At 44.1% G+C, this 12,756-nt stretch overlaps 3 protein-coding genes across 4 annotated transcripts; 1 reads left to right on the top strand and 2 right to left on the bottom strand.

The window, feature by feature from the left end:
* The first annotated feature begins 498 nt into the window (after positions 1-498).
* LOC101761883 (protein NRT1/ PTR FAMILY 8.3) lies at positions 499-4,745 on the top strand. 2 transcript variants are annotated; one of them, XM_004985026.4, is made up of 5 exons: positions 499-631; positions 1,226-1,328; positions 1,919-2,136; positions 2,445-3,001; positions 3,823-4,745. In XM_004985026.4, exons 1-5 carry the CDS (start codon positions 542-544, stop codon positions 4,640-4,642), a joined length of 1,788 nt encoding a protein of 595 aa, XP_004985083.1. In that variant the 5' UTR covers positions 499-541; the 3' UTR covers positions 4,643-4,745. The 2 variants fall into 2 exon arrangements, with proteins under 2 accessions (XP_004985083.1, XP_004985084.1); XM_004985027.4 differs by having other exon boundaries at positions 502-631; positions 1,229-1,328.
* On the bottom strand, positions 626-7,279 carry LOC101773802 (pentatricopeptide repeat-containing protein At4g37170). Its single transcript, XM_004987032.3, has 3 exons — positions 5,180-7,279; positions 5,034-5,082; positions 626-776 (listed from the first exon to the last, which is right to left on the bottom strand). Exon 1 carries the CDS (start codon positions 7,239-7,241, stop codon positions 5,331-5,333), a length of 1,911 nt encoding a protein of 636 aa, XP_004987089.1. The 5' UTR covers positions 7,242-7,279; the 3' UTR covers positions 626-776; positions 5,034-5,082; positions 5,180-5,330.
* A 615-nt stretch (positions 7,280-7,894) lies between these two features.
* Positions 7,895-11,479, bottom strand: LOC101762572 (glucose-induced degradation protein 8 homolog). Its single transcript, XM_004985028.3, has 5 exons — positions 11,009-11,479; positions 10,818-10,924; positions 9,462-9,593; positions 9,179-9,335; positions 7,895-8,322 (listed from the first exon to the last, which is right to left on the bottom strand). The coding sequence occupies exons 1-5, from the start codon at positions 11,226-11,228 to the stop codon at positions 8,201-8,203; spliced, it is 738 nt and encodes a 245-aa protein (XP_004985085.1). The 5' UTR covers positions 11,229-11,479; the 3' UTR covers positions 7,895-8,200.
* Between the last annotated feature and the right edge of the window lie 1,277 nt (positions 11,480-12,756).

Raw genomic sequence — 12,756 nt, forward strand, 5'->3', positions numbered from 1 at the left:
TCATGGCCTCGTATCTCCTTCACGATCCAACTCAACCATAAATATATCTAGCTTAAAATCATAGAGTATTTCAGCTTGATCCTTGTTGAGGCTGATCCTTAAAATTGCTAGGTTAAATTAGAGGGTCTTTTACCACCCCTAGTTGCGCCACCTAGCAAACGTTCACTTGATAGCTATAATGAACACTTAAAGGGAAAGAGAAGAAAATACACTAAACACTGATCTGTTGGTGCAAGTTTTTGTTGCAAACAAAATGAAACCCAATTTGTAAGTGGCAACAGTCGCTCTCGCACAGTGGGCCCAGCCACACAGGGGTGCCCATGACATGATCCTGACTAAATTGTTCCTTGGTCACACTGCAAATGCTCTAGGAATTGCAGGGCTACTTATCTCAATATCTTGTTCTCAAGGAAAAAAACGTTGGAGTCATCGTGACGCGAAGTCCACTGCGCCCCCCAGACTGATGCCAACAAACCCACCTGCTCGGTGCTGCTGATTCCCTGACCGGACTCCCAGGCCCCAGCGGAGCCCCTCCGTCTCCATGGCCATGGACGAGGCAGCCGAGGGGAGCAGGCTGCTGTTGCAAGAAGAGGGTGGAGGTGGAGATCAAGAGCCGCTCCTCCTTCCACAGGTGAGGTCCCCGTTTCCTTTCTTCCTTCTTTTGTGTGTGTGGTTCAAATTCTATTGCGCTGCTTGCCGGTTTATCCTAGCTAGTCTGCGGGATTGCTCCTGACCTTGCCAGTCACTTCCATTCTATTTTCGTTGAAAGCAAATACCTGCATAAGGAATCAATCATCCGAGTCAAAAGTCAAAACTCAAATAGAGTCTACAAGAGAAGGCAGTTCAAAAAGAGTCTGCATAAGGAACCTTTAGCTTTTGTGTACGAATTTATGATTCCATCATGTTTATTATAGCAGTCCTGAAGTTGTATACATGCCAGCTCCTAAATTCTGAGTTCAGGCAAGTGATGTAGAAACTTTGACTCCACACAAATAAATGTGAAGTCCTACTTTTAATTCTTGACACCTTTGTCCATGTTGGGAAGATTGATGCGGGGGCAGGTTTGCCTGCCTTTCCATTCCTCATCTGTCCAGTCTTAGTAATGCAATCCAGTGCCTTCTCTTTAGGAAAACAGAAGAACTCAGATAATTCATTAAGGGAAGATCAATGTATTTTCAGGATCTCCATAGGTGGTTTGAAACTACTAGGTGCTATTATTTTTTAGCAGGATGCTGGTCTTATCACAGGTGATGGATCTGTTGATATCGGAGGGCGTCCTGCACCAAAGCACACAACAGGCAACTGGAGAGCATGCTTTTCTATTCTAGGTACTCTCTTCACAAATGCATGCGCCATAAAGATTCAGCAATATAGTTGCTGAGAACGCAGTTTTTGCCTCAAAACAGATAGCAATTTAAACTATTCATTTTTGCAATGGCATGTACAATGAAAGCAGTGCTTAAGAAGGTGTTTGACATGCCATGTCGAGCATCAATTTAGGAGCTCAAAGTTTGAACACTTCTTCGTTATGGTGCTTAGATAGTTCCGTGAACCGAAGATACTACATAGGCACCTGACAACCAGCGATGTTTAATCAAGCATGATGCTAGAGTAATTTTCCCTATGTGGGGAAACAAAAGAAAACCAGTTTTTTTTTGTGTGTGTAAGCATCTCCAAAAACACCTGCATTGTACATATCCTTAGAGAATGTCTGTTTCATGAGATTTTGAACTCTCAGCATATATAAGGAATTAGACAGAAGCCCAGAACATTTGGAGGCATAATGTACAGAGCATTTTAAAAATAAACATAAATACTACAGAAAATATGGTGCAGATCAAATTGAAACTTGTAGACATACTTTTAAAGTTCGGCGATGAAGTTTATCAAGTTTAAGCATTTCTTGTCTTTTTGACAGGGAATGAGTTTTGCGAGAGACTGGCTTACTATGGAATTGCAAAAAACCTGATCACTTATCTGAAAGTAAAGCGTCATCTAGGAAATCTCGAAGCTGCAAGTACTGTTACCACTTGGCAAGGGACATGCTATCTCACTCCCCTCATTGGAGCCATCTTAGCAGATTCTCATTGGGGAAAGTACTGGACTATTGCTGTTTTCTCATCAGTTTATTTTATTGTAAGTACAAAAATATTGCCAATCAAGCTATAACCCTACTTTGGCACATTAAGCACCATATGCTGAGCGCAGAAAAAAGAAAATAAAATCACATGGTGCATATATGCTACTTAGTGATGAACAGTTTTATATTTGAACCCTTGATTTTTACAGTTCGACTTTATTATGAACATGTCGGATTTCGGATTGCAGTTTAGCAGTGTATTCAAATTAATTTGAGCATCTCGATATTCACAATGTTCTGTGATTTTATTTTGTGGTAGAAAAAATGTGTACGATCTATAACCAATTTATTTTTTAAAATGAAGGGACTGGCTACTTTAACACTATCAGCATCTGTTCCAGCACTGCAGCCACCTACATGTTTGGGAACTGCTTGTCCAGAAGCAGGCTTCCTTCAGTATGGCGTTTTTTTCATTGGCCTCTATATGATAGCCCTAGGGACCGGAGGGATCAAACCTTGTGTCTCATCCTTCGGAGCTGATCAATTTGATGACACTGACCCAGCAGAGCGAACAAAGAAGGGTTCCTTCTTCAATTGGTTCTACTTCTGTATAAATATGGGTGCATTCATCTCAGGCACTATCATAGTGTGGATACAAGATAATTCTGGTTGGGGAATAGGATTTGCCATTCCTACTATATCCATGGCACTAGCTATTGCATCTTTCTTTGCAGCCTCAAATATGTACAGATTTCAGAAACCTGGTGGGAGCCCACTCACAAGAGTGTGTCAGGTGGTTGTAGCAGCATTCCGTAAGCAGCATGCCGAACTGCCAAATGATATGTCTCTTCTATATGAAGTTGATAGCCAAACTTCAGCCATTGAGGGAAGCCGGAAGCTGGAGCACACAAATGAACTTAAGTAATTCTCATTTTTTCAATGAATCACTGTCTTACTTTTAGTGTTAGGTGCTCATACAATCTTGAAAAATCACAACATTGATTATACACAATTAAACATTGAAACTCAACATAAACTTTTTACTGTTTTTTTCGAATTTTAACAGTTTCAGTTTGAGTGTACTGGGAAGGACATAAATTTTAAAAAAAAGAATATAGAATTATGGATAGGGCCGGAGAGCCTGATGCTTTCTCTATTTACCAAAAAAACAAGAAATGTTGTGCTGATTGTAGTTGAACTGTCTAAATTTCAGCAACCAGTATCTTTTGAAGAGTGTATATTTAGAAATAATAGGACCACATTTTTCAAAAACTAAAAAAAAGTAATATTAATAGTTTGCTATATGTTATAATACAAATTACAACAGAAATTAATGGTTGAAGTTGATTTAGGCAAAACTGTGTTGATGCCCAAAACAATCTTATTTGAGACCAAGTGGAGCAGTTCATAGTACCTCATGTGAGGCATCAAATACAACATGAGCATAATTGATGCCAATGAATCCGTAGTAGTGATATCTGAGATTCTGTGGATGAAAAAACTATTGCGGCACCTAGTACTGAGTCTTTTGCAGATGCTTAGCTTGTCAATTCATTGAGTGTAAGTATGTACTATGTAGCATAACTAGAGGTTCAGGATAGGGCTAGCCCACATGTGTTAATCTTAAAAAACTGTACGTTTTTCAAGTGTGTTTTGTCTGTAAGTATCCTGATTTACAGACTTCTATTTTTCACTGTTGTTGTGTGACTATAATAACATGTTACCTATCTCCCATTGGATAGGTTCCTCGATAGAGCTGCCATTGTCATAGCTGCTGATGTGAAGAGCGCTTGTACAGATCCATGGAAGCTTTGCACAGTCACCCAGGTGGAAGAACTGAAGATTCTAATCAGAATGTTTCCTATTTGGGCAACTACTATCATGTTCTTTGCTGTGTACGCCCAAAACTCGTCCCTGTTTGTGGAGCAGGGCATGGTTCTTGACAAGCGGGTTGGATCTTTCAACATTCCTCCTGCATCCCTCTCAACTTTTGATGTAATCAGTGTTATCATATGGGTTCCTCTTTATGATCGCATTCTCGTGCCAATAGCTAGAAAGTTCACTGGAAGGGAGAAGGGTTTTTCTGAGCTACAGCGCATGGGAATTGGGTTGGTCCTGTCCACTCTTGCGATGGTAGCTGCAGCTCTTGTTGAGTTGAAGCGTTTAGAGATTGCCAGGTCTGAAGGTCTTATTCATGAAAAGGATGATGTTCCGATGAGCATCCTTTGGCAAATACCACAGTATTTCTTGGTCGGTGCCGCTGAGGTGTTCACTGTTATAGGTCAGCTTGAGTTCTTCTACGATCAGGGTCCAGATGCCATGAGGAGTTTATGTAGTGCATTTGCGCTTGTCACAGGTTCAGTGGGAAGCTATGTAAGCTCAATCATACTGACACTGGTTTCATACATTACAACTCAAGGAGGAGGTCCTGGGTGGATACCTGATAACCTGAATGAAGGCCATCTCGACCAGTTCTTTTGGTTGATTGCAGGGATAAGCTTTGCGAATTTGATGGTTTTCCTAGGTTGTGCTTCAAGATACAGATATAAGAAAGTCCAGTAATTGTATTTAATGTATACTCATTCATGTAATGTGATTTCAGACACCATATTCATCAAAAGCAATTAATTGTACAGAATGGAATGTGTAACATGTGATGCTTTCAGCTGTCTTTCTGTGCAATTTTTCATGTTTTGAGGTTTTTTAAGCTGTAGACTGTAGTTGCCTTAATTGCATTCAAAGTGAAACACAATAACAACATACAGGTCATGCTAAACCATTAGCTATGGAGACTTTCACAACTAATCATCATAAATTATTGTTCTCATTTCCAGGACTTGTTACTAACAAATAACAGATAAAATAATGCATAAACAAAAGTCAATATTCTAGCATAAACGTGCAAGGTTTAGTAAGAAAGATATTTCAATTCGTCACTTTGTGAATTCCTCACCTTTCTTTCTGCTTTGCCAAGAGGAACTCTATTGTATGCTCATGCTTATCTGCAAGAAAAGAGCAAGTGTAATGAACATTTAGTAAACAACTCTACATCACACATTACAGCCAAAAATGTTAAAATATCATGATGTTCCAGTTTACCTAGCGGTTCGCAAAGAAGCAGAATTTCTCATATAACATGTCCACACCTGCCAGTTGTTGACAACAGAAGATGCCATGCATGGCCACAGCCAGATTTATTGATAGTTGTTCAGAATCTCAAAAAGTCAACCATACATACATGCAGCACAGATCACCAATAATCTCTGCATGAACAACTCCCATTCTTGAAGTGGTGGAATCTGTTAGAGTCCCTGACAATGATCTCTCTCTGCACGATCCGTGATATGAACTTAATAGTGGTATGACAGTCTCCACAAATGCGCAAATTCTTGAAAACCTTGATAGGAGCATCCCCGGGAGTGGCAATGATCCCAAAAGCAACAGCAAGCCGCTCACTGTGGTAACCAATGTCCTGCTCCTTCTGCTCGTCTTCTACATCATGAAGAACAAAGCCGGTGTCTGCCACATACCCTTCTTCCCTCATCTTCACATACAGCTTCTTCAGAAATGCATATATTTCTTCAGCTTGAGGATGCGACTTATCCCCAACAAGAAATACATGCACTCTTTTCCCAGCTTCGATCCAACTTGAGGCTGGCATTTTAGTTATGCCCTTTGACTCCATGATCCGTCTCACATTCTCAACTTCATCAAACAGACCAACTGACGCATAAATATTGGCTAGAGTAACATAGGTTGCTGGATTTTCAGGTTCTATTTCAAACAATGCTTCAGCTGCCCATCTTGCGAGGCGGACATTTTTGTGAATTCGGCAACCACCAAGCAAGGACGCCCACAGGAACTTGTTGGGCTTCACGGACATTTTGTTGATCATCTCTTCTGCTAGCTCAAACTGGCCTGATCGGCTGAGGAGATCGACCACGCAAGCATAATGATCAGCAGTGTGCTCAATGCCATACTCATTCTTTATCGAATGGAAGACCTCCAGACCTTTATTGACCAGGCCGGCATGAGCACATGCAGATAGAACACCAACAAATGTGACATGATCAGGCATGAATCCAGACCTCAAGAACAAGTCAAAGTAACGCAACGCCTCCTCTGGCTGCCCATTCTGGGCATAGCCAGATATCACGGCGGTCCGCGACACCAAGTCTGGCTTTGGCATCACCTCAAAGACGCGCATTGCAGCCCCCATGTCCCCACATTTGGAGTACATGTTCATAAGCGCGCTCTCTGCAAAGCATGAGTCCCCTGCCCTGCTCTTTGCCATTCGACCATGCACCTGCCTCCCGAGTTTCTCGGAGGTGAATTCTGCACAGGCACGCAGAACCCCCGCGTACGTGAACTCATTAGGTCGAATGCCGCTCCACAGCATGTGGACGAAGAGCCTGAAGCCTTCACCGCCACGCCCGGCATCGAAGTACCTCTCCACCATGGCCGTCCAAGAAACGACGTCCCGGACAGGCATCCGGTCGAACACGCTCCTCGCGTCGTCCACACGCCCGCACTTGGCGTACATGTCTGCGAGCGCGCTCCAGACGACGGCATCCGCGTCGATCCCTCTCCTGACCACGTGGCAGTGCAGCTCCCTCCCCGCGCGCGCGCACCGGGCGGCAGTGGCCGCGGTGAGCGCGCTGGACGCGGTGAATTCGTTGTCCGCGCCGGCGCTCCCGGGCTCACGCAGCATCCGACGGTAGAGCGCAAGCGCGGCGCGGGGCTGGCCGTGGCGCGCGTGGGCGGAGACGATGGCGGACCAGGAGAAATGATCCCTCCGGGGCATTCGGTCGAACAGCGCGCGCGCGGAGGCGAGGCCGCGCGGGGAGCGGGCGAGCGCAGCGACGAGGGTGTTGTAGGAGCACACGTCGGGGCTGGGGAGAGAGGAGAGGAGGGCCAGCGCGTCCGGGAGCGTGGCCGGGTGGGAGGAGAGCAGGTGCAGGATGCGGTTGGAGAGGAGCGTGGAGGGCGGCCGGAGCGAAGCGGCGGCCGCGGCGAGAGCGCGCGCGGCGGAGGCGTGGAAGGCGTCGGCGCGGAGGAGCGGGAGGAGGCGGTCGATGGAGTCGTGGAGCTGCGACGCCGTGGTCGCCGACACTGAGAAGGAGGGGCGCTTCATGCGGAGAGAGGCGCCGCGCGACGGCATGCATGGCCGCCGCGGTGATAGGCGGGAAGAAGCGGCGTTTGGACGCGGCAACGGGCTGATTTGTTGTGAGAGGAAAACACTGTTGGGTGGCTGATAAGCCGACTGATAACTGTTGGAAAACGTATGGACTCAAACCGAATTACCAATTCCGCTTTACAGTTTAACACGGATAACTGTTGGAGCTAACCATTGCTTCTTAAATCTTACTCCCTCCGTGGCCCCGTTCCAAATTATAAGCTTTGAAGAATCAGCTAAATTATAAGCTTTGAAGAGTCGAACCATTTTATGTTTGATCAAAATTACAGAGAGCATCGCAAAGGTTTATGGTACCGAATAGATATACTTATTTGGTATCATGAATGTTATTAGGTATCATGAATGTTATTAGTATCATGAAGTACTTTATTATATAAATTTGATCAAACTTGAGATGTTTTGACTTTAGATGTTTTGACTTAGATGTTTTGACTTTTCAATAGAGTTGGAATATCTTGTAATTTGGATCGGAGGAGGAAGTAATTATGTACTCTAATCTCTGACTCTGACAGTCTCTAGATCATTCTCTTATCTCTATATATGATTCTGACATTGGACAAGAGAGATGAGCTTCTTTGCATAGTTGCATCATACCTTACAGCAGGAACATGATTTCAAGGCCTAAAATTCGACTGAACACATTTGTGTATTGCATGTAACTCAAGTTTGAAAGTTATGTCCATGAAAAAAATCAAATCCAATGTTTTTCCACTGACTGAAAGGGGGCGAAAAATGCATTCTACATCATGTACAGGTACAGCACGGGTGACGTTTTCTGACCAACTGCTTGCATTGAGCTCACACACTGAAGAAAGAGTGCACTCAATCGCTGCAGGCGATGACCTATTGACAGATCCAGGGAAGAACGTGTGCAGGCACCAGGCAGGCGTGGTGCCTACCTGCCGTTATCCTCAGCAGCAGATTCATATAGATGGATCTTTCAGCTCTGCAGTGGCGAAGTCATCAATTCGTGGATATGCCACCTTTTCGTCCAGTTGATTTTGAGTCCAAAGCAACATCTTTAACAGGCTTGGAAGCTTCGGATCTGCCATTTGTGGGAGAAGGAATATACAAAGGAGCTTCAGTAAAGCCACATATTGTGACAAGGGAAAGCAAGGTAGCAGTTTGTGGATTCTAAACAAAGAAGACAAATATATAATTACATCACAGTATTGAATGATAGTCAACAATAAATTATAAACTGAATAACTAAGGTCCAATAAACTAAATTTCAATGCTTGAGCACTGAAGGTCTTAAATACAAATGCTGAATATTTAAAATATTCCAGTATGTCAATTGAATTAACTCTACATCAGTACATCGCAAAAACAAAAAAAATGCACCTATGAGATAGTTAGTTTGATTGTCTAACCATGTTTGTCAGTCTAGCTGACTGCTTAAGTTCCACTTATATTACCAAATGCACAGGGATCCAGGTCAATGTTACAGCTACAGACGTGATGATATATTCCATGTTGGCACCCATTGAAATTAGCTAGTGGTAAAAATTTTCATTTCCTTTCTACAGATGTGATAATATATTCCAGTTTGGTATTAATCTAATTTTTATACCCTTGAGATAACCTTGTTAACTTAATAATTCATTAATTTGAAAAAAAAATCAATGTCAAATGTTGTGAGGGGTTGTAAAATGAGAATAAATATGTCCATGTTTCCTCCTTTCTTCTTGGTTATTATGATGTACTGGCATTAATCTCACATTGTTTTATTCAATTACAGCTTTGAATTATTTAAATAGCAAACTACTCGATGCATATACAGAACACATGAAAAGATTAACGTAAAATTCTGTTAAATTATTAAATCTCCCAAGTAAATAGTAGATATCAGTCATATCCTAGAGATTCCTCAATATCCTTTGTACACGTAACTTACTAACCTTTCTCGTGACTTTGGCTTGTAAGAATAGCAGCATTAACTTCACTTGCAGTTTTCAAACGTTGAGAAACATCCAACAGTTCCCCATAAGGGCAATTTTTTACATCTTCAAAAACCAGTAGTGCTACGGTTTTCTCTATTTCCTCAAGAAATGTTTGCTGCAAAATCAGGGGGGAAAGCCAAAGTCAGTCATTTCTTCAAAGCAGTTCAGTTGTATGCAGAATAATTTAGATTTGAATCCTGAAACCTAAATTGACTGATAATAACAGTTATAGAAAAAATACATTTTCTTCACCCCTTGGTGCGAGTTCTTCCTGAGCAAACTCCAAAGCCTCACTTATTTTTCCCGCGCGAATCAATTCTATTAGTTTCTGTTGCTGAAGATGAAAGTATAGCTGGGGATTTGTGTCCAGAATCTGCATATAATCATCCAAGTCAGTATAAGGAGCCATGAGTTAATGAATGTTTTCTTCACAGAGCTCTCATCAGAAGAACACATAACGAAAAAATATATGCATGCTTCTGATAATGGAAAAAAAATGAAATATTAGATAGGATCTTTATGACCTTGAGGGTAGACCCTCTCTATTTTTTTTAAAAAAATAATAAGAATATTTTTAAAAAAAATCACAGTTCTCACAATGAGTGGCTAGCAATCTACTTGATTGCTTCTGGTATAATCAATGAAACAACTTTGATCAGCCATATGTGCACTCTGACTGATTTTTTCCCAGCCATCTATGTTATCCGAGCTGTATGCACAAACAAGCAGAATCCTCCTACAGACAGCTATTCTCACAACTTTGTTAGCTATTTTCAAGAAGGGCAATAGGAGGGTGGAAATATCCTTCTGAAACATAAGATTTAATATCTTAACTCTTGTTCTATGCTACACGATGTTTGTGAAAAAAGGATGTCACATTGGGATCCTCACCTCATCACTCATTAGTACTGGGTAAACATTCTCAACTCCGAGTTTTACCAATAATCAATGATGCATGATATATTCTGCTATTTTTTCATGTTCAAAGTACTCAGCCCTAACTCCTAAATTGGTGCAAGCTATGATGCTGCTTATTTTCATTTGTTCCTATCAATTGCAAAGATGTTCAATAATGCAGCCTGCTCAGCAGGAAGCCCAGCTCTTATTTGAACAGCAAGTACGCCAAACGTGGATAACTGATATAAAGAGCAGAATAGCTGGCAAGAACTGATGACCAAATCGGAAGCATATCATTTGATACCAAAGGAAGCTGTTACTGCCTACTATCCAAAGTCCGAACACATGAAACATCTACATTAACACACAACAAGACACCAAATAAGATTTTATTCCTGTATTCCAACCAAACTAGTTGCTGCTCTTAATTGCTGGCAAATATGGAGAGACCACAAACAGAGCATCCAAATTCCCCACATTGCAAAACTGAGTGCTTCTCTAGTTGACTGTATTTATGTTAGACGCCAAGGATGGATGGAAACTAAATATATACAACCCAACCACCACAGGCTACTTCAAGGTCTTCAACAGCACAGCAAAATACCCAAATATGCATCTCGGTGGCTATTCCAAATTTCCAGACAGGTTCAACATAAGCTGGAAGTAAAGTAATATTGATAGGAACAGAGTCAGAATCAACCGTGGGGTTAAGATCGTTGATTTTCTCGATGGCCTCCTGAACATTGCCCGATTGTACTGCTTTCTTAACCTCCATCCGATCCGTGATGGTCGCCAGGTCAATCTCCGCTGCAAAAATAAAATCAGAAATCCACACCAATTCTCCTACGGAACTTCAACAGCGGAGAGAAGGGAGGGAGGAACGAGCAGTACGCTGGGTGCCGGACTCGATGCGGAACTTGTCGGCGGCGTCAACGAATCCCTCGGTGACGAGGAAGTTCATGACGAGGCGGTTCATGTCCTCCTTGCGGATCTTGACGTCGCGGAGCTTCCGCTCCCACTCGTCGCGGGTCACCACCTTCTTCGAGGACGCCATGGAGGCCGGGGAGTCGATGGAGTCCAGGTCGCGTAGGACGATGCGGGAGAGGAACATGAGATGGGGGGGCCAAGGGCAGAGGTGGGGGTCGGACCGCTGGGCCGATCACGCAGTCGACATACAGGAGGGGCAAGGCAGGGCGGGGCGAGGGAGGGAGGGGCTAGGGTTTCGCCGCGAGGGAGGGGACGGCCGGAGCCCGGAGGATGGATTGGACTGGGACTGGGAGAGCAGCAGGGGATGCGTCGATGTCGGGGCAGAGTCCGGAGGGGGGGAGAGTTGGCTGTTACTTGCAACAGTATCCAATTGCCTAAACTGGCAAATCAGGGGATTTCGTTGGGTTGCCCGGTTTTAGCCCCCTTTGGCACGGCTCATCGGCTCGAGATATTTTTGATTCGGCTAACTCCAAAACAGCTCACAAGCGAAAGCCGGGCAGCAGCCCTAGAAATCCTGCTCTCTGCGTTTGTCCACTGGGGAGAAGCAAAAATAATGGCTCGTACCGGCTCCTCCTCATCTTAACAGCTCATTTTCCATCTTTGTCCCTGTAGGAGGAGCGGTGAACGGTGACGATGCGAGGCGGACGATGATAGCACGAAGTCCGGCTTGAGGGTAGGCGCAGCCAGTACGGCACGCTCGCGTGGAGCCGCAGCTGCCACACATGGTGACGACGCGGCAACGGTCATGGGCCCAGGCGCGATCAGGGCAGCCGGCAGCACGCAGGCACAGCCGCAACCGCGTGGGGCCGCAGTCGGAGTAGTCGGCAGCGCGCCGGCACGGCCAAGCGGCGCGTTTGCGTGGGGCCACGGCGTGGGGGCATAGCCGCCGCCCAGGTTTGGCCTGGCGGGCGCTAGGATGGGGAGAGGGAGAGGCCGATCAGATAAGGAAGAAAGGAGGGGAAAAGAAAAGAAAAGGAGAAGGAAAGAGAAATAAGGAAGGAAAGAAAAAGAAAGGGGAAATGAAGAGACAAAGAAAAGGAAAAGAGGAAGGAGAAGAAAGAATGATAAGGGTGCTATGGACATTTCACATCTTCTTTCCAGTCTAAAAGTCAGGAGAAGCTATTTTACCAAATGTTTTTCGAACAACACGAGCTAGAGTTAGAAAAAGCCGCTTGACCAAAGAAATCAGAGCCAAAGCTATTTTCGCATGAGCAAAAGCTATGCCAAACGAACCTTAAATGCAAAGTATTTCTAAGTATATATTGAATAAAGAACGAGTTCTTTTAAAAACACTTCCGACCTAAAGATATATCCCTACTCTCACAGAGAGTCCCACATGTCAGGCGTGACCCCACCAAAACCGCTGAAGTGACGACGAAAAGGGGAGGGGAGGAACTTTTTCATCGCTAGAAAATACTTTTCGCGATTCAGGCGATTTTTTCTCACCCACGCGCAGCCCTACCCGCCTGCCGTACCCACCCCCGACCCGCCCCCGTCAATCACGCCGCCCATCTCCTCTCTCTCGGCCTCTCCTTTCCTAAGGGCCTGTTTGGCTCTAAGATGCTAAACTTTAGCACCCGTCACATCGGATGTTTGGATACTAATTGAACTAAGCTTAATAGATTCATCTCGCGAATTAGACTCCATCTGTG

This window comes from Setaria italica, chromosome IX (genome assembly GCF_000263155.2).
Source record: "Setaria italica strain Yugu1 chromosome IX, Setaria_italica_v2.0, whole genome shotgun sequence".
Lineage (NCBI taxonomy): Eukaryota > Viridiplantae > Streptophyta > Magnoliopsida > Poales > Poaceae > Setaria > Setaria italica.

Excerpts from the sequence above, each read along its gene's own strand:
- LOC101773802 (XM_004987032.3), bottom strand. The coding sequence starts at position 7,241 with ATGCCGTCGCGCGGCGCCTCTCTCCGCATGAAGCGCCCCTCCTTCTCA.
- LOC101762572 (XM_004985028.3), bottom strand. The coding sequence starts at position 11,228 with ATGTTCCTCTCCCGCATCGTCCTACGCGACCTGGACTCCATCGACTCC. Across the intron at positions 9,594-10,817 it reads TCAACGATCTTAACCCCACG|ATTCTGGACACAAATCCCCA; the intron begins GTTGATTCTGAC and ends GATTATATGCAG. Across the intron at positions 9,336-9,461 it reads CACCAAGGGGTGAAGAAAAT|CAAACATTTCTTGAGGAAAT; the intron begins GTATTTTTTCTA and ends CTGATTTTGCAG.
- LOC101761883 (XM_004985026.4), top strand. The coding sequence starts at position 542 with ATGGCCATGGACGAGGCAGCCGAGGGGAGCAGGCTGCTGTTGCAAGAA. Across the intron at positions 632-1,225 it reads AGCCGCTCCTCCTTCCACAG|CAGGATGCTGGTCTTATCAC; the intron begins GTGAGGTCCCCG and ends ATTATTTTTTAG. Across the intron at positions 1,329-1,918 it reads AGCATGCTTTTCTATTCTAG|GGAATGAGTTTTGCGAGAGA; the intron begins GTACTCTCTTCA and ends TCTTTTTGACAG.